Genomic DNA, 21,496 nt, shown 5'->3' on the forward strand with positions numbered 1-21,496 from the left:
CTTGTTTTATTTCCAGTGACACATGAAAAGATGAAAACACCATGTCTCAATACTGATCTGTACAGATTCGACATTGTTCTCAAGCAAGGGGACTCTCCATGTATAGCTAGCAAGTCTGAGATCTCCTGTGGAACACAGAGGTGGTACTTTAAACATTCCATTGTGTATTCTGTTCATCCCACTGGAATTGAAAAGGACAAGTTTTAGAAACTAACTAATTAAAGGTAGGATCTCCCTGTTCGGTGATATCCTGAAAGTCCATTGAGTTCTCCCTAAATGTGTAGTGCAACATCCATCAAAGGGATTATTAGTATGACTAGATCAGAACATGCACTTACAGCAGCTGTTCTCAACATGTTCACAACCCATTTAGGAAGGGAATATCAGATATCCTACATATAAGATATTTTGCATTACAATTCATAAAAATAAAATTATAGTTACAAAATACCAATGAAATAATTTTATGTCTGGAAGCAACCACATGAGGAAACTGTATTACAGAGTCACAGCATTAGAATGCTTAAGAAGCTCTAACTAAAGATCTTGGTCATGCCCTGCATGCTGTGTATTCAACACACTCTCCCCACACCTTCATCCCTCACAGCCACATTCTCTCATCTCCTACTTATTTGAATAAAGATGAGATGCCCTCACACTGGACACAAACAATGGCCTTCAGACTAAATCAGTCCAACACCAGTTTTTGTAAATAAAATATACTCCCTCTCATCCATATGTTCCTACACTAAGATGCCTGTGTTTATGCTACAATGACAGAGGTGAGACTTTACACACATGTAGCATGGGTAACAAAGCTAAAAATAATATGTGGATGCTTACAAGAACAGTTCCATGATACCTAATCAAGATTCTCTTCCCTTTGTGCTTCTGTCCTTCCTCCTGGGAGCTGCATTAAAGGGTGCAATCACCACCTCATCATGGTATGCAAGAGCCTCAGAATCTGGCCACAGATTCAACACAGCCAGAGGGCAGAGTCATGAGAATTTCTGATAAGGAAAATAAAGCTGGTCCAAGCCAGATCTGTGGTTTCCTGCCCTTCCTTTATCCTACTTTGGAGCTATAAAAGCAGGAACCAAGATAGGAACACACCAAAAGCCCACCCCAGACTGCACCACTGGCAAAATGCAGGCCTTACTCTTCCTGATGGCACTTCTCTTGCCATCTGGAGCTGGAGCTGGTGAGTTTTGTCTTCATCTCCCTAACCTTTGAGTTTTCAGCAACTGACCTTAATCTGTTAGCTTACTAACAGAGACCCTAACATGAGGCAGGATCCTAAACTGACAGCTTCTAGGGAAAATCCCTAAGACAAGGAAGAATGAAAAGCTAATTCTCCTTCACATCATTTCATCAAAATGCTCTGTTCTGACAGGCAGCTCTTCTCTGCCCTTCCCTTAGAGTTGAGGAAGACAGGATGAGGGTGTGGAGAAATGTCTAAAGAAGTGGAAAGTCAGCAACATGAATGGGCATTGTGTTCTGAATGAAGGATGATGGTGGACAGGGAGGACCAGTGAGAGAAATAGACCAAAGGACGTGTGGAGGGGCCTGAGACCCATTCGAGGTGGGGTGGGCTTGAAGCAGTCACTCAGCTTTACCCCCTTTCCTGTGCCAGGGCTGTGTTGGGGTATCTTAAAACTCTGTGACTAGGAACTTGCGATTCTTTGTTCCAGAGGAGATTATTGGTGGTGTTGAGTCTAGACCACATTCCCGCCCTTACATGGCCCATCTGGAGATCAGCATTGGAAGAGGTTACAAAGCCAGCTGTGGTGGGTTTCTCATAACCCGCCAATTTGTGATGACTGCTGCACACTGTAAAGGAAGGTAAGAAACTTCTCTTCCTGTGAGGAGCCAGAATCACAGAGCAGCAGAGGCTGGAGGAAGGCTCTGAGCCCTGCTCATCTCCAGATGGGCTCTCCTTACACTTAGAGGATAAAGGAATCAAAAGACTACTTATTTTAATTGTGATCTCTATTTTCAGAGGTCTAAACTTTAAATAGGGCTCTAGTTGGGACAAAAGTTACAGCTCTTGTCTTGGTGTCACCAGAGCTCAGACATGGGCTGTGGTGTAACTCAATATAAAATGCCTGTCTACCATCTTCAAAGCTATGGGTTCAATCCAAGTACTGGGGGTGGGCTAAAGGAAAAGTAGTTGTCTGTCCTGTTTTTCCATGAGCCCTGTCCTTCTCAGACAGGTGTGATCCTGAGAGCTCCATCTCAAGTCTGTATAGAAACTCAACCTTGGGTTAGAGAAAAAAGACCCTGGTGTTCTGTCCTTGGAAGGATTCATTCCCCCTAACATCAGCCCTTTTCAGTGCTTCTTTCTTGTCAACAGAGAAATCACGGTTACCCTTGGAGCTCATGATGTGAGCAAGAAAGAATCCACACAGCAGAAGATAAAAGTTGAAAAACAAATCGTTCACCCAAAGTACAACTTCAATTCTAATCTCCATGACATCATGTTACTGAAGGTGCCATGATTTTTATTTCCCTGCTTAACTCTCCCATCAATAACTCTCCTCCTGGCTCAGGCCTTTGAATTCTCTCTTGTCCAAACCATTTCTTCAGAACTTACTCCTGAATTCCAAATGGAAAGGACCCATGTCCTTCTCTGGTTTGATTTCTCTCTCTCCATGCTTCAACAGCTTCAAAAGAAAGCAACAGTGACTCCTGCTGTGGATGTAATTCCCCTGCCTGGTACCTCTGACTTTATCAATCCTGGGAAGATGTGCCGGGCTGCTGGCTGGGGGCGAACTGGAGTGACAGAACCTACCTCAGATACCCTGAGGGAGGTGAAATTGAGAATCATGGATAAAGAGGCCTGTAAAAACTATCCGAATTATAACTATAACCTCCAGGTCTGCGTGGGCAGTCCCAGAAAGAAAAGATCGGCATACAGGGTGAGTACACACATGCTCTTCCTCCCCACATCAGGCAACAGTGTCAATGGAAGGAGGGGGCCAAGCATCTCTCCATGACAGTGGCTAAGGCCTGTGTTCTTAGACTGTTAGCCCTTAGTCTCTGGGAACTGAAATTATCCCTCTTCTTCCCATCTGCCTCTGCGAAAGCCCTTCCTGAACCTTCCCATGAAGCTCCAGAACAGAAATGAAGGGACTGAAGGGAAACAATCTAAACACTGGGACAAAGTCAGGAAAAAATCCAATCATTAAATTTCTAACTTAAAACCCAACGGGAGCCTGGAACCCTTGCTTCCCCGTGGAGTTAGCTATGATGAGGGGTCTGTAGTTGAGGGAAGGTGATCTATGCTCATAGGCTGACTTTCTAACATACAGGGAGACTCCGGAGGACCACTGCTGTGTGCTGGGGTGGCCCATGGTATTGTATCTTATGGACGTGGAGATGCAAAGCCTCCTGCAGTCTTTACCCGAATCTCCTCATATGTGCCCTGGATTAATAGAGTCCTAAAGGGCAAGTAGCTGAAAAGCATGACCTTCATGCATCAGAGTCTCCAAGCTAGAGCTCTTCTGATAACCCTTGGGTGCAACAAAGCATGTTTCCAGCCTGTCTTCAGCCTGTCCCAAGCCTGCCCACAGCCTGTCTCCAAGACCATCTCAAAGATAAAGTCTGTGATAATGGATTGTTCCTTGTAAAGCACCTCAATAAAGACCTAACCTCCAGCAGCTCTGTGACTCCACTCTGTGCTCTAAACTTTCAGCCTCTGTCTATGTTCAATGAAGAATTGATTTGAGCTACTTCTTGCCATGTTAACCATCTTGGCGACTGACCTCCTGGCACAGGGTGTGCCACAGTGGATTATTGAATACTAACTAACCTGCATGGCTGTGTATAGTAAGATTTCATATCCATGGTAATGAGCACTGTTCTGTTCTTCTCCAATGTCCTGTCTTCTTATCCTCTCCGTCCTTGTCTCTCAGCTCTTCTCTCCACAAACCACAGTCATGCCCTAGCCACTGCATCTTTCCACACTTCATAGCAGATTCCATGTCTAGGTCAGACATGACTGTTGATCCTTGTGTCCTCACCACCTACCCTGCCATCACCATCCTCTCAATATTGCACCTGCAGCTAGAGGAGAGCCTACCCTCAGAAGTCCTTGGACAATGACTGTGGCTGCAGCGGTCACCACAGGAGAGCATCAGCACTTTATATAACTAATCACAAGGCAGAACTAGTCCATAATGGGAAGAGACCCTCCAGTACTTAGCATGTACTAGTACTTAGCATGGTGGCTCTAGACCTGCTTCTGAGCCACCCACATAAAGCTGCTATCTTCCTCAAAGAGCCTGCCTTTCAGAAGAATGCCTGAGTTAGGTGAACTTCTTTGTGGCCTGCTATCTTCTTAAAAGCCAAATCTCCCATTGTCCTTAGCCAAGGGAAACAATGCTTTAACTACAGTGTTCTGTGGAATCTGAAGGGGACAAGAGCACACATGAGTTCCACTAGGCCTAAGGAGGAGTAATATGAAGGGTGTGGTCTTCTGACTACTATACCATGAAAAATGACTGCCAGCACCAGCCTCAGACTAGGAACCCAGCACTTCCACCCTCCTCTGAGCCTGCTCGCATATCCTCTGGGTTTCCAGGTTCAGCACAGTAAAGGAGAGATGCAGAGATAACTTTCAAAGTGAAAGGCTGACAATAAACTCAAACTCTCTTCTACCTCAGGAGGGGGTCTCTAAAAAATTTAAAAGGATGTTTTAAAATTAAAGAATCTGAGTTGGATTACAGATACACAGATGACTATTTTGTTTTGTTTTGTTTTGTTTTGTTTTTCTAACTGTTGTTTATACCTGTGTAACTAAATGTGTCTTTTCTCATCTTGACTTAGATTGGTGTGGTTTGGGCATATTATCAATGAGTAGTTCATACTGACTTCCAACTCATGATCCTTCTGCCTCAGCCTCCCTACTGCTGGGACCCCAAACTTGCTCCACCACCCTCAGCTTACACAAAGGTCTCAAAATATGAATCACAAAGCAGAGACAGTAGCTGTGTCTTTTTTTAGGAGAGCAAATACTCACTAACCTGCAGCTGAGGGCACACTACCTCTTTACCCTATAGCCTAAGAAGGACATGTACTTGGGACAGGACCAAGTATGGAACAAGGACCATACTCTTACCTCAGCCTCCCAGGTACTGAGGATTGCAGTAGTCACCACTGAAGTGGAAACTTAAGGGTTCTTTGGAAAGCCATTTTGGCTAGATGGTGTCTTACTGGGACAAATCCATGAAGGAACAGTCTGCTAAAGCAGACACAGGTGAAAGACTAAGGAAGACTAGTGAAGGAACATTTTTCTGAAGTGGACACAGGTGAAAGGATGTTCTGCTAAAGCAAACACCTGAAAGGACATGTGATGAAGGATTCTTCACTAATAACAGGCATGTATTAGTCTGCCTTACATTATGTAGTTGAGCTCCATTTGTCAAGACACCACAGAGAGAAACACACCAAAAAAAAAAAAAAAAAAAAAAAAAAAAAAAAAAACTTCTGGTTGTGTGTTGTGGCTTCTTGCTGCTTCTGCAGACTAGGGTTGATTGACAGAATGATGTCAGCTGAAACAGATTGAAGTCAAATTTGCTAAATCAGACTCATGTGCTGAGGCAAGATAAGGTGAGGCAAGACCCGTGGAGGATATGTGATGTTTGAAGTGAGTATAAAAAGGACCCAACAAAGTGAAAGAAGTTGGAGGCTGGCTTGGCAATCTTGGCTTGCCCATAGAGCTAGCTATGTAACACTTCTTGGTCTCTGGTTCTTCACTTTGCTGAGAGAAGCACGGCCAAGAACTGTTACTAGAGTTCCTGTTGGCCCTGGTCCCTTATGCTGACTAATGCCAATTTGCCTGAGGCCTGACTGTTCCTGTTAGGTCATGAAACCACTGCTTCTATCCCGGCTTTTCCTAAATAGACTGCTGGAATATCCATGAACTGTTTGCAAGTGTCGGTTGCTACTGCTGTTCTGGGAACTGAACTGCTGACTTCCTGACAACACAGGTGGGATCTGCTCCAAAGAACTATTTCTAAACAGGTCCACTTCCCCTGAATCCTTTTCTTTTCCACTACCTCTGGTGGATGGTAGGCTACAAGGCAGGGTAAAACATTTAAGAACCATCATTAAAAGTAGGTCTTGAAAAGGTTAGTTATACATTACTATACCCAGCATTTTATCCTATAATGTTACTTTTGTGAACAGAATATATCTTGAACATTTAACTACTTCTAGCATCACACTACTAAATTATCTCCTAGGAAAGAAATAGTAAACTAGACACAATGGTGCACACATGTAACCCTGGCTCTTGGGAGGCACAGGCAGGAGGAGCAGGATTCAAGACATAGGTGAATCTGCATATGGAGTTCAAGGCTAACCTGGGCAACATGAAAGCATGTCTCCAATAAAAAATGAGAGAGGAGGGAGCAGGCCAGAAGGGAAAGAGGATGAAAAGATGGAAAAAGGAAAGGAAAAAAAGAGGAAGAGAGGAAATTAACTCCCCGGATGGCAGTTGCCCCTGCCAGAACTTCATACACTCTATAACACACTCTGTTGTGATAGTCCTCTTTTCCCAACAGCCTTACAATGCTGTAGGTGATTAAAATTTTGAGCATATACTGTATAAAATATTAAGTTGTGAATTGATCAAACCTTTTGAACAGGTTGTTGCGGTCCATGTCTTTGAACACTGGGTCTCCACCTAGTGGTACTGCCTTTGGAAGGCTGTAGAACCCTAAGAGGCACAGAATGATGGAAGAAAGTTGATTGTGGCAGGCTAGCTTTAAAGTTTTATGTCAGAGTTGAACTTTCTGTCTGCTGATGCAGTGTGACTCACTCTTCACAGTCCTGCTGCAATGTCTTTCCATCATGAACTGTGTCCTCAAACTGAAGCAACGAGAAGGGTACATGACATGACTTCACTGAGACAACGAAACAACAGGTGTCATCAGTCACTGCCTTAAGTAAAGGCAGGATCTCCTCCTGACCCCCATTGCTTTCTAACTAGTCACACTCCTGGCTTTGTGATCTTCAAACCACAATTGAACTCTTCAGTATACAACATATAAAGCAGACAAGGCAGGCAACAGAGAAAGCAGAATTCTGGGAAACTGTAGCAGACAAAAAATCATGGAATCAGTGTTTATGAGGTTGATGCCATGCTGGGTACCAAACTTGATCTCCTCTCTCACCTTCAGCCAAGTCAAGAAACATAACCCAATGCTGGTGGACCTGAGCCATGGTGTTGTGGAGCCAGCACCCTAGTTCCATATGACCTACCCCTCCATTTTCAACTACACAAGAGAAAAACATGCCTTAGGCTCTGGGGCTTGGTCTTATGAATGCAGAGCCACCAGACAAGACTTCTCCAGCTCCAGATTCTCCTCTTCCCCACTAGTAATGCAGTGACAGAGGACAGCTCTCAGAGTTAGTAAACGAATACACAGGACTTTCAGTTAAATTGCACCTATGAACTAAACCTCCTGTAGGTCTCCAAGAAATGGCACTGCACTGTGTGGACTTCTCTTCATTAGACTCCTTCTTCCAGTCCAGGGAAGCACAGAGCAGATGCTTAAAATGTGTTAAACAGTTAAAGGCAGTATGCTCCTGGACTTCCTATGGTGTTTCCACCCCTTTAGTTCCTTCTATCCTTCCCCTAAGTCTTCCATATGTGTACCTGACCTCAGTCCAATGGTTGGCTGTAAGTATCTTCTTTTGTTTCAGCCAGGTGCTGGTAGAATCTCTCAGAGGATAGCCTTGCTAGGCTCCTGTCTGGAAGTACAACATAGCAACAGTAATAGTGTTTGGTTTGGTGTCCTCCATGGGATGGATCCCAAGTTGGGCAGGTCACTGGTCTCTGCTCCATTTGTGTTCTTGCATTTCTTTTAGGTAGAACAATTCTGATTCAAAAATTTTGAAGATGGATTGATATCCCCATCCCTCCAGTGGGGACCCTGTCTAAGACTATCCCCCACTGTTAGGCACTGTGGATAAAGCTACCCACGTTGAGTCCTGGGCATCTCTCACATCTCAGCTCTCTGGGACTTTCTGGAGGCTCCACCAACACCCACCCCACCCCATCCCCAGCACTGCATATTTCCATTCATTATCCTGGATATCTAGGGCTAATATCCAAAATACATAAAGAACTCAAGACGTTAGACCCCCCACCCCCAAGAAAAAAACAACAAAACAAAACCCAATTTAGAAATAGGGTACACACCTAACAAAGAATTCTCAACAGAGCAATGTTCAATGGCCAAAAAGCACCTAAAGAAATGTTCAACATCCTTAGTCATCAGGGAAATGCAAATCAAAATGGCCCTGAGATTCCACTTTACACTAATTAGACTGCCCAAGATAAAAAACTCAAGGGACAGAATATTATGGTGAGGATGTGGGACAAAGGGAACACTCCTCCACTGGTGGTGGGAGTGCACACTGGTACTACCATTCTGGAAATTAATCTGGGTCTTACGCAGAAAACTGGAAATAGTTCTATCAGAAGACCCAGCTATACAACTCCCGGGCATATACCCAAAAGATGCTTCACCATACCACAAAAATATATGCTCCACTGTGTTCACAGCAGCCTTATTTGTAGTACCAGAAACTGGAATCAACCTAGCTGTTCTGCTCCTGTGAAGACACCATATCCTGAACCATCCTAGAGCAATGGGTGAGAACCCTCCCCCACAACCCTAAGCCCTAGAGCTGCAACTGGGAGCCTAGGGCTATCAGGACTCATCACCCCCATTCTCTGCCCCTCCAGATACCACCTCCCTTCTGCTCCTCACTTGGCCCTTTTGGCTGGGGCAGACACCTAGCTGGTCTGCTCCCATGAAGACATCTTATCCTGAGCCATCTTAGAGGAACCACTGCACACAGAAAAGTGGAGGTACAATTGTACTCAGAGCTTCAGAGGGAACCACTACACTTGGAGCAGTGGAGGAACCACTGGACTCAGAGCAGTTAGAATTTCAGGATCCCAGAGGCAGCCTGAGTCCCAGGAGCTCTTCCACCCAAGAGCTCAGGATCACAGAGACAACTGGACTCTGAAGAGTTCTGACACAAGCAAAATAACTGAAAAGACAGGCTCCAGTCAAAAACAGTGAGTGCAGATAGAACTAAATAACCAGGTGGCGAAAGGCAAGTGCAAGAATGTAAGCAACAGAAACCAATGCTACCTGGCATCATCAGAACCAAGTTCTTCCACCATAGCAAGTCATGGACACCCATCACACTGGAAAAACAGGATTCAGATTTAAAATCACTTCTCATGGTGAGGATAGAGGACTTTAAGAAGGACACAAACAACTTCTTTAAAGAAATATAGGAGGACACAGGTAAACAGGTAGAAACCATTAAAGAGGAAACAAAAATCCCTTAAAGAATTGCAAGAAAATACAACCAAACAGGTGAAGGAATTGAACAAAATTATCCAGGATCTAAAAATGGAAGTAAAAACAATAAAGAAATCTCAAAGGAAGACTACCATGAAGATAGAAGACCTAGGAAAGAAATCAGGAGTCATAGATGCAAGCATCACCAACAAAATACAAGAGCTAGAAGAGAGAATCTCATGTGCAGAAGATACCATGGAAAACATTGGCACAACTGTCAAAGGAAGTACAAAATGCAAAAAGCTCCTAACACAAAATATCCAGGAAATCCAGGACACAATGAGAAGACCAAACCTAAGAATAATAGGTATAGATGAGGGGAAGACTCCCAACTTAAAGGGCCAGTAAATATCTTCAACAAAATTATAGAAGAAAACTTTCCTAACCTAAAGAAAGAGATGCCCATGAATATACAAGAAGCCTACAGAACTCCAAATACACGGGCACCCACATTCATAAAAAAAAAAAAAACTTTACTAAAGCTCAAAGCACATATTGCACCTTACACAATAGTAGTGGGAAATTTCAACACCCTGTTCTCATCGATGGACATATCATGGAAACAGAAACTAAAGAGAGACACAGTGAAATTAACAGAAGTTATGAACCAAATGGAATTAACAGATATCTATAGAACATTTCATCATAAAACAAAATAATATACCATTTTCTCAGCACCTAATGATACCTACTCCAAAAAAGACCATATAATTGGTCACAAAGCAGCCCTCAACAGATACAAAAATATTGAAATAATCCATTGCATCCTATCAGATCACCACAGACTATGGCTGGTCTTCAATAATAACAAAAAAATGGAAAGCCCACATACACGTGAAAACTGATGACTTGATCAAGGAAGAAATAAAGAAAAAAATTAAAGACTTTTTAGAATTTAATGAAAATGCAGGCTTGTCATACCAAACTTCATGGGACACAATGAAAGTAGTGCTAAAGGGAAAACTCATAGTTCTAAGTGTCTACAAAAAGAAACTGGAGAGAGCATACACTAGCAACTTGACAGCACACCTGAAAGTTGTAGAACAAAAAGAAGTAAATACACACAAGAGCAGTAGACAGCATGAAATAATCAAACTCAGGGCTGAAATCAACCAAGTAGAAACAAAAAATACTATACAAAGTATCAACAAAACCAGGAGCTGGTTCTTTGAGAAAATCAACAAGATAGATAAACCCACAGCCAGGCTAACCACAGGGCATAGACACGGTATCCAAATTAATAAAATCAGAACTGAAAAGGGAGACATAACCACAGAAATTGAGGAAATTCAAAAAATCATCAGATCCTACTACAAAAGCCTATACTCAACAAATTGGAAAATCTGGATGAAATGGAACATTTTTGAGACAGATACCAGGTACCAAGGTTAAATTAGGAGCAGATAAACCATCTAAACAGTTCCATAACCCCTAAAGAAATATCAGCAGTCATTAAAAGTCTACACACACACACACACACACACACACACACAAAACAGGATTAGATGGTTTTAGTGCAGAATTCTATCAGACCTTCAAGGAAGACCCAATACTAACTCTCTTCAAACTATTCCACAAAAGAGAAACAGAAGGAACACTACCCAATTTGTTTTATGAATCCCCAATTATGCTCACACCTAAACCACACGAAGACCCAACAAAGAAAGAGAACTTCAGACCAATCTCCCTTATGAGTATCGATACAAAAATAACTCAATAAACTTCTTACAAACCGAATCCAAGAACACATCAAAACAGTCATATATCATGATCAAGTAGGCTTTATCCCAGGAATGCAGGGATGGTTCAATATTCAAAAATCCAAATCCATCAACATAATCCACTATATAAACAAACTCAAAGAAAAAACGCATGATTATATCACTAGATGATGAGAAAGCATTTGACAAAATTCAACATCCCTTCATGTTAAAAGTCTTGGAAAGATCAGGAATTCAAGGCTCATGCCTAAACATAGTAAAAAACAATATACAGTAAACCAGTAACCAACATCAAACTAAATGGAGAGAAATTTGAAGCAATCCCACTAAGATCAGAATTTAGACAAGGCTGCCCACTCTCACCCTACCTATTCAATATAGTACTGGAATTCCTACCCAGAGCAATTAGAAAACAAAAGGAAGTCAAAGGGATACAAATAGGAAAGGAAGAAGTCAAAATTTCACTATTTTCAGATGATAGTATACTTAAGTGACCCTAAAACTTCCACCAGAGAACTCCTAAACCTGATAAACAACTTTAGCAAAGTGGCTGGATATAAAATCAACTCAAACAAATCAGTAGCCTTCCTATACTCAAAGGATAAACAGGCTGAGAAAGAAATTAGGAAATGACACCCTTCACAATAGTCACAAATAACATAAAATACCTTGGTATTAATCTAATCTATGCAAGTGAAAGATCTGTATGACAAGAACTTCAAGTCTCTGAAGAAAGAAATTGAAGATGATATCAGAAGATGGAATGATCTCCCATGCTAATGGATTTGCAGGGCTAATATGGTAAAAATGGCCATCTTGCCAAAAGCAACCTACACATTCAATGCAATCCCCATTAAAATCCCAACTCAATTCTTCACAGAGTTAGAAAGAGAAATTCTCAAATTCATTTGGAATAACAAAACACCCAGGATATCGAGAACTATTCTCAACAACAAAAGAACTTATGAGGGAATCATCATCCCTGACCTCAAGCTATACTACAGAACAACATTGATAAAAACTGGATGGTATTGGTACCGAGACAGACAGAAAGATGAAATGAATAGAATCAAAGACCCTGAAATGAACCCACACAACTATGGTCACTTGATCTTTGACAAAGGACCCAAAACCATCCAGTGGAAAAATGACAGCATTTTCAACAAATGGTGCTGGTTCAACTGGAGGTCAGCATGTAGAAGAATGCAAATCAATCCATTCCTATCCCCTTGTATAAAGCTCAATTTCCAAGTGGATAAAGGACCTTCACATAAAACCAGATACACTGAAACTAATATAAGGGAAGGTGGGGAAGAACCCTGAATACTTGGGCACAGGAGAAAAGTTCCGAACAGAACACCAATGGTTTATGCTCTAAGATCAAGAATTGACAAATGGGACCTCATAAAATTGCAAAGCTTCTGTAAGGCAAAGGACACTGTCAATAGGACAAAATGGCAACCAACAGATTGGGAAAAAATCTTTACCAATCCCACATTTGACAGAGGGCTAATATCCAATATATACAAAGAACTCAAGAAATTAGACTCCAGACAACCAAATAACCCCCTTTAGAAATGGGGTTATAAAGCTAAACAAAGAATTCTCAACTGAGGAAACTGGAATGGTGAAAAGCACCTAAAGAAATGTTCAGCATCCTTAGTCATCAGGGAAACACAAATCAAAACAACCCTGAGATTCCACCTTACACAAGTCAGAAGGGCTAAGATCAAAAACTCAGGTGATAGCAGATGCTGGCGAGGATGTGGAGAAAGAGAAACACTCCTCCGTTGTTGGTGGGATTGCAAGATGGTGCAACCATTCTGGAAATCAGTCTGGCGGTTCCTCAGAAAAATTGGACATAGGACTACCTGAGGATCAGCCATACCACTCCTGGGCATATACCCGGAAGATGTTCCAACATGTAACACGAACATATGCTCCACTATGTTCATAGCAGCCTTATTTATAATAGCCAGAAGTTAGAAAGAACCCAGATATCTCTCAACAGAGTAATGGATACAGAAAATGTGGTTCATTTACACAGCTGTTAAAATCAATGGCTTCATGAAGGTTGCAGGCAAATGGGTGGAACTAGAAAATATCATCCTGAGCGAGGTAACCCAGGCCCCAAAGTATATGCAGCCCTCGCTGATAAATAGATATTGGCCAAAAAGTACAGGATACTCATAATTTCCCCCTTACACACACACACACACACACACACACACACACACACACACACGGACCATAAGAAGTTAAGCAAGAAGGAAGGCCCAAGTGAGGATGCGTCAGTCCCACTTAGAAGGGGAACACAATAATCATGGTAGACAGAGGAAGGAAGGGACCTGAGTGGGAGAGGTGAATGTGGGGGGAAGGTGAGGGCAGGGTCAGATATGGGGGAGACAGGTGAGAACATTTGATATAGCAAACAGGATGTGGGATCTTGAAAGTACTTCTGGCTTTTCTCCAGTAGATGTCAGTAGCAACACCCTCTACACACCCAGACAGAATCCAGCTATTGATCTATGTCCCTGAGGACAAAGGTGCCTAATCAGCTTCAGCTGAGATTTACACAGGTGGTACAGGTAGGACAGCCTAGGGTCAAACAATCCTGCCAGAGCTCATCTGGACAGGAGCTCTCCCATCTGTAAAGCTCTAAGTGGAAGCAGAGGAGCTTGCCTCACAGTTGCTACCACAGAACAAACAGATAGCTAGGAGAAACAAGAAGAGAAATGATCACAAAGTCAGCTTGAGTAACATCCATCTATCCATCCATCCATCCATCCATCCATCCATCCATCCATCCACAAATTGCTCTGTGCAGACCACCAGGAAGCCCCAGGCCTATGGCTGCTCAGTACAGACATTCGCCCACAAGAGGAATGGTTGGCAGAAAGCACACAGCAGGATAAGGACACCATCTGCCCATAAAAGGAGTGGCTGGAGGAGAGCATGGGGACACCAACCAGAAACTGAGGCCGGCAACACCCATGGCTTCTGCTGGAGTGGTGAATCCCTGTGACCAAGTTATTCCCAGGAATTCCTTAAGAAGTGAAAGGGACCTGTGTGAAGACTGGTGTATACAGATTTGCATCTCGACATTCTTAATGTTAAAGCACACTGGGGTCCCATCCATGGATGCAGGAAAATTCAGTAGAGTCCTTTTCATAAGGCAATATGAAATTTTTTTCATATTAGAATCTCAATTGTAAGTATATATGGCATGTAGCCATCCTGAAAAATTGCAAGTGGTTATATCAAAATAATGTTGGAAATTGTCTCTAGAGGACAGGACTAATAGCTGTTTGTTCTTTGTTCATACAACCATGTGTCCTGAGCATAGAGACCCTGCACCAGGGAAGTGCATGCACCCATCTTCACTACCCACTGGTGGAGCACTGCTCCACAGGCAGTAAGCATCCTGTGCTTATGGCTCACACAGCTGAGCCATCCGGAAAGCTAGAGAAGCTGAACCTTCACGAGTTCCCCTGTGCCAAGGAACAGAAATGACAGTCTTTTCTTTTCCTTTTTAATTAATCTTTACATCCCGAACTCAGTTTTCTCTCCTTCTCTCTTCCCAACCTTTTCTCCTCATCTTTTATCTCCCCCCCCCCCCCAACCACTCCTCCTCCATTTCTCTTCAGAAAAGGGCAGTCTCCCATGGGTATCAACCAAGCATGGCATATTAAGTTGCAGTAAGACAGACACCTTCTCTCCTACTAATCTTACATGAGGAAACCCAACAGGCAGAGAGGGTCACAAAGGCAGGCAATAGAGTCACAGACAGCCCCTGCTCCCACTCTTAGGAGTCCCACAAGAACACCAAGCTACACAATGTACCATATGTGCAGAGGGCCAAAGTCAGATCCACGTAGGCTCCCTAGTTGTGGGTTCAGTCTCTGTGAGACCCTATGAGCCCAGGCTAGTAGATTCTGTGTGTTTTCTTGTGTCCTTGACTTCTCTGGCTCTTAAAATCCTTCCCCTTCCCTCCTCTATAGGACTTCCAAGCTCTACCTCACGTTTAGTCTTGGGTCTCTGCATCTGTTTCCATCAGTTGCTGGATGAATTCTCTCTGATGACAACTACATTAGGCACCAATCCATGAGCACAGCAGAACAGCATTAGGAAGAGTTTCAATGACTTGTTAAGTTTTGTTTTGTTTGGCCAGCTATGTTTGGTTCTATTGTAAGGCCCCCAGGAAGGGAGGACCTCACCCAAGCCTCAGGAATTCACAGCCACCCATTAACTCACAAGACACTGAAATTGATGCAATCAGCAAGAGGTATATTTCAAGCAGTATACTGAGGTCAAGACTCATAGCCCACACAGGGGCAAAGGGGTCTGACCATGGGGCTTTGGAGACAGAGAGAATTTAAAGCCAAAAACCACAACTCAGGGGGAATAAAGGAGGGTTATTGGAGAGTACCTGTGGAAAGTCCCAGCCCATTATTCAGTTTGTGACAGGGTACAAGGAAGAGTCATGGGGAACATTTTGTATAGACTATTCTCAAAGAGCCTATTCGTAACCAACCATCTATCTTGTGGTCAGCCAAGTTCCTGAAACACAGAGCTCTCGACCAAGCTGACCTGCACTCTTGGTTCTGCCCAGCCTGCTAGGAGATTTTTGAAAATTCTTAACCCTTTCACTATCATAGTTCTCTGGGTTATCTAGCATCTGGATCCTGATCCTCTGGTTAGTGTCAAGGGTGGGATCCCTCTCATGGCATAGGTCCCAAGCTGGACAAGCCATTGGGTGGCCACTCACACAATTTCAGTGCCCCCTTTACACCAGCACATCTTGTAGACAGGACAAACTGTAGGTCTTAGGTTTTGTGCATGGGCTGGTGTTCCAATGCCTTCTCTGGGAGTCTTGCTGGCTACAGGAGATGGCTGGCTCAGGCTCTGTTTCCCTCACTGCCATAAGTCTTAGCAGGGTCACCCTCACAGATTCTTGGGAGCTTCATTTGCATAGGTCTCTATCTTTTCTTATCAACTGCTGCTGTGCATGGAAGTTCTTTGGTCCTTAGCAAAGACAGTGGCATCCAGGGATGTTCATAAATGTTTATGAACATGGGAATGGCCTGAAGTGAGAAAGCTGGTTGGGCTGATCAAGATAGTGCACACAACAGTCCTGATTCTTTTTTTTTTTTTTTTTTTTTTTTTTTTTTTTTGGTTTTCGGAAGCAACTTTATTTCATGAGCATCTCACTTGTAAACTGTTTTCTTGTTTTATTTTTTGTTTGTTTTTTTTTTAAAACATAAGTGACTTGGAATAAATTTTTGTGACTAAATCACAATACACCATTTCAACCATAATTTCCACATGCATGCCATTAGCCAGAGCTTAATCACCAGTTGTAAGAAAGAGCAAGAAAGTCATCTTGGCTGTGTGGTTATATGACTAGTAAAATCTCAAGCTTCCCCTACCTAAAGAGGAGGTTTCTGGGTGGTGGGAGGAAGTGGGGTAAGGGGATAAAATCTGAAAGGTAAATATAATACCCAACTTTTAAAAAAGAGATGAAAAAAGGAAAAAAGGAGAGAAAAAGAAAGAAAAAAGAAAAATAGGAGATTTAATAACATATCATAGAAACTGGAAAGTCACACCCTCATAGAAGCACAAGGAGGGGGGATGGGATAAGGGGTTCCTGGGTGGTGGGGGGAATGGGATAAGGTGATAAAATTTGAAATGTAAATATTACAACCAATTTTAAAAAGGGAAAAAAAGAAAAGTTGTTAGAACCAACGTCTTTTAAAAACAGTCCTGATTCTTAAGATAGTGCACACAACAGTCCTGACTCAGTCCATCCCACGCCACACATATCTATTTGCATAGCCTTGGCTGGGAACAAGATGTCATTTCTTCTTTTCTAAGTGGGGAATGCAGGTCCAATCCCTTAAGGTACTGTATGAAGAGATCTAAAGTGTTGTGGTCAGACACACAGAGTGGTCAGCAGCTAGCCAGCTGCTGCTCACGGGCTGTGTCCAATCCAGGCCTCACCTCTGCCTGGAAAGGGAAGAAAACCCAGGCCCCAGTCCCAGCTAGGACTCTTCTCAGTCTTGTGTGCTGAGGGAGCTCGGTCAGCCTCTCAGCTGAACTCAGCTGATGCCTCATGCCAATTTCTGTATTGAAAAGAGTAAAACAGCAAGTGGCACTTATTTTCCACACTAGGCAGCAAGGAACAGGACAATTAGTGGGAATACTGTAGTCTAATAGGCAGGCTGAATACTGACAAGGAGACAGATAGTGGGAAGTGGAGGGAGGTGTAACATTCTCAATCCTCTATGTAGAAATGTTATCTAGAACCAACAACAGCTTGATAAAAGACCAACATTCAGGATTACCAGGTAAAGACAGTTCATTAATAAAAAAGAAGAAATAGAATGAAATACATAGAGGAGGGGCTTAGATGTAAACTTGTCAGCAGCTACTGAAAGAGAGAGAAGAAAACGTTTTCAAATAATTAAATTGGAACTTAAATTTGTCAAGTGCCAACTCTGTTTTTGTTTTTTTTATTTTCGTATGTTTGTCTATATATATATGCATGTGTGTGCGAGTTTGCATGTGAGACTGTGCCTGTGTGTACATATGTGTGTGTTGCTTCTGCAGGTGGATGCCAGATGTCAACCTCAGTATTGTTCCTAAGGGGTCACTCACCTTGAGTTTTTTGAGGAAGGGTTTCTCACTGGTCTTGGGATTGCCAGATCCACTAGATTTTGCTGGTGAGTTATCCCCAAAACAATGCATAAATGCCTCTCTCTTTCTGTGTGTCTCTCTGTCTGTCTGTCTCTCTGTGACTCTGTCTCTGTCTCTGTCTCTGTCTCTCTCTCTCTCTCTCTCTCTCTCTCTCTCTCTCTCTCTCTCTCTCTCTCTCTCTCTCTCTCTGTGTGTGTGTGTGTGTGTGTGTGTGCTGAAAACAAGCACGTGCCACTATATGATGCCTTTGTGTTTTCTTGTTCCACTAGTTCTGAAGACCAAGGTCACATCCTCAGGCTTGCACAGAAAGCATGTTGCCAACCTCTCCAGCACACCCCACCAAGACTCCAGCTGGCTTTTTAAGCCTTGAGCTAATCAGAACTGTACTGGAGTCCTGTACAAATATATGTACAAATAAATGTCCAAGTATGGAGGTCACCATCCCCTGGTGTTCTTCCCAAGCCACCAAGACCTGGTTTCTGTTTCCTGTAACCCTTCAGATAAGGGGACAATGACATTTCAGCTCAACACCTTATTTCACATACAGATGTGAAGTACTAATGTTTAGATTTTATCATGTTGGCCTGGAAAGATTGCTCAATGGTTAAGGACACTCATTGCTCTTGCAGAGGACAGGAGTTTGATTTCAAGCACCAACCTGATGTCCAGCAACCATTTATAACTCCAAACCCAGAAGATGTGATGCCCTCTTCTCTCCACGCACACACATGGTAAACATACATGTGTGTAGGCAAGACACTCATACACATAAAATAATACAATATTTTAATTGTTTTAATTTTAATACTTTACAAATGGATGTCACTTAATCTGAAAGTAATTCACTCAGAATTTTTCTTGTATAAAATAAGTTGTTAATGTGAATGTATACAGACAAACTATATTTTATTTCTTTTACATAAAATGTGCTTTGTGATATGATAGTAATATCACTGTAACAAGAATTAAATAAGTATAGTGTCCATAGCTTCTGCAACAGCTAGGAGTACACGTCAGTTGACAAAATTGTCTTGCACGCATATAGTCCTGGGTTTGATCCCTCACACCATATAAGCAGCATGGTGACACACGCCTGTAATCACTGCACCTACGGGGTAGAGGGAGGAAGATCAAAAATTCAAGATAATTTGGGGTACAAGAAAAATGTTTCAAAAAAGTGGCTCAGGTAAATGTAGTCACATTTGGATCTGTATAATGAAAATTAACTTTTTCTATATTCTGTTGTCAAGAATTAGTAGCTTAACATTTTTCAATAAGTAGGGTTACCTATAGCAAATTAGATTATAGCATCTAACACATAAAATGACTGAAACAATTTGAAAGTTAAATGTCTAAGGAACATCCCAGTTAGTAATAGGCCAAGACCCCAATATGCTGCCCCCCCAATCTGAATTCTTAATGATTTTTGCAGTTTTACTATCATGTAAAGTGGTGAGTGTGTAAAAGTCACATGGGACTTTTTGAAAGAGATACAATATGTGTTCTACTGGTCTCACTTCTTAAATAAAGCAGACAAACATCTGCCAACAGATATTCTAAAGTAAGAAAATTTTAAATCTCTTTTTTCAGTTTTTTGCTAATATTTGAAAGCTCAGTACATGTTTTGATCATATCTGTTGTATTGTATTATGATAAAAATCTGTTTCATTCTAAAAGACTGGGAGCTTTGCTAGACTTTACAACCAAGTTAATGATACACCTTGAAGTGTAAGACTTAAGACTGCTGTCCTACTGTGTGCTCACACTGCTGGCTTAACCTGCCTTTCAGAGAACAGTGTAGCAACCAAGCCTACTTGCCTTGGGTTTCCCATGCAATCATCTGTCAGAATCAAAGCTGCTACTTCCTTGCCCTGACCCAGTTCCATGCATGCGTATTATTTGCTGAAAACAGCAATCACACAGGTTGAAAGGGATCTTCTCAAGTAAATATCCACCATGAATGGTGAGCACATTTGTGTGCAGAGAAGAGAGAGATACTTGAGTTGGAGTTCCCAGGACCACAGCCTTCCTAAAAGGACATGGCTCAGGAAAACACAAGACTGAGAACTGTCCCTATACCCACCCTCAGTACTTGGTTTGAAACCATAGTTTTGCCCATGACTGATGGGCACTCTGCATTGAGTTACACCCCAGCCCACGTCTGAGCTCCGGTGACAGCATAGCAAGGGAAGAGCTATGGTTTTTGTCCCAACTAGAGCCCTACTTAATGCTCTGACCTCTGGAAATGGAGACCACACATGAAATGGTCCAGTGAGTGGTCTCTGCTCCCTTTTGCTCTTGGTGTAATGAAATCCCATCTGGAGATGAGCAGGGCTCAGAGCCTTCCTCTGGCCTCTGCTGCTTTGTGACTCTAGCTCCTGCATTCCTTTATAGGAAAGAGAAGCTTCTTACCATCCTTTACAGTGTGTAGCAGTCATCACAAATTGGTGGGTTATGAGAAACCCACCATAGTTGGCTGTGTAACCTCTTTCAGTGCTGATCTCCAGATGGGCCACATAAGGGCTGGAGTGTGGTTTAGCCTCAACATCACCAATAATCTCCTCTGGAACAAAGAACCCCCAATCTCTAGTCACAAAATTGTGAAACATCTCAAGATGGCACTAGCAAGGGAAGATGGGGCTAAGGCTGAGTGGCTGCTCCAAGCCCACCCCACCTCGCATGGAGCTCAGGCCCCTCCACACATCCTTTGGTCTATTTCTCTCACTGGTCCTCCCTGTCCACCATCATCCTTCATTCAGAGCACAATGTCCATTCATGTTTCTGGGCTTCCACTTCTTTAGACATTTCTCCACACCCTCATCCTGTCTTCCTCGACACTAAGGGAAGGGCAGAGAAGAGCTGCCTATCAGAACAGAGAGTATTTTGATGAAACATTCTAAAGGGGAATTCATTTTTCATTCTTCCTTGACCTGCAGACTTCCCCTGGACTATGATTGTTTAGGATCCTGCCTCATGTTAGGGTCTCTGTTGCCAAAGCTAACAGATTAAGGTCAGTTGCTGAAAACTCAGAAGTTGGGGAGATGAAGACAAAACTCACCAGCTCCAGCTCCAGATAGCAAGAAGTGCCATCAGGAAGAGTAGAGCCTGCATTTTGCCAGGGTTGAAGCCTGGGTGGACTTCTGATGTGTTCCTGTCCTGGTTCCTGCTTTTATAGCTCCAAAGTAGGAAAAAGGAAGGGCTGCAAACCACAGATCTGGCTTGGATCAGCTTTATTTTCCTTATCAGAAATTCTCATGACTCTGCCCTCTGGGGGTGTAGGATCTGTAGCCAGATTCTGAGGCTCCTGGATCCCATAATGGTGGTGATCTTGATGAGGTACCTTGGAACTGTTCTTGTAAACATCCTGGTATTATTGTCTGCTTTGAGACCCATGCTACCTATGTGTAAAGTCTCACCTCTGTCACTATAGCTCAAACGCAGGCATCTGTAGTGTATGAACATATGAGTGAGATGGACTACATTTTATTTACAAAAACTGATGGGGGGCTGATTTAGCCTGAACACCATTGTTTGTATTGACCAGTGTGAGGGCATCCCATCTTTATTCAAATAAGTAGGAGATAAGAGAATGTGGCTGTGATGGATGAAGGTGTGGGGAGAATGTGTTGAATACACAGCATGTAGGGCATGACCAAGATCATTATTAAGTCAGTGGTTCCCAACTTTCTT

General features: G+C 42.7%; 1 protein-coding gene across 1 annotated transcript; it reads left to right on the top strand.

Moving 5' to 3' along the window:
• The first annotated feature begins 1,092 nt into the window (after positions 1-1,092).
• On the top strand, positions 1,093-3,659 carry LOC117705729 (mast cell protease 4). Its single transcript, XM_034498392.2, has 5 exons — positions 1,093-1,201; positions 1,692-1,842; positions 2,354-2,489; positions 2,664-2,918; positions 3,312-3,659. The coding sequence occupies exons 1-5, from the start codon at positions 1,147-1,149 to the stop codon at positions 3,453-3,455; spliced, it is 741 nt and encodes a 246-aa protein (XP_034354283.1). The 5' UTR covers positions 1,093-1,146; the 3' UTR covers positions 3,456-3,659.
• The last annotated feature ends 17,837 nt before the right edge of the window (positions 3,660-21,496 follow it).

This window comes from Arvicanthis niloticus, chromosome 3 (genome assembly GCF_011762505.2).
Source record: "Arvicanthis niloticus isolate mArvNil1 chromosome 3, mArvNil1.pat.X, whole genome shotgun sequence".
Taxonomy (NCBI): Eukaryota; Metazoa; Chordata; class Mammalia; order Rodentia; family Muridae; genus Arvicanthis; species Arvicanthis niloticus.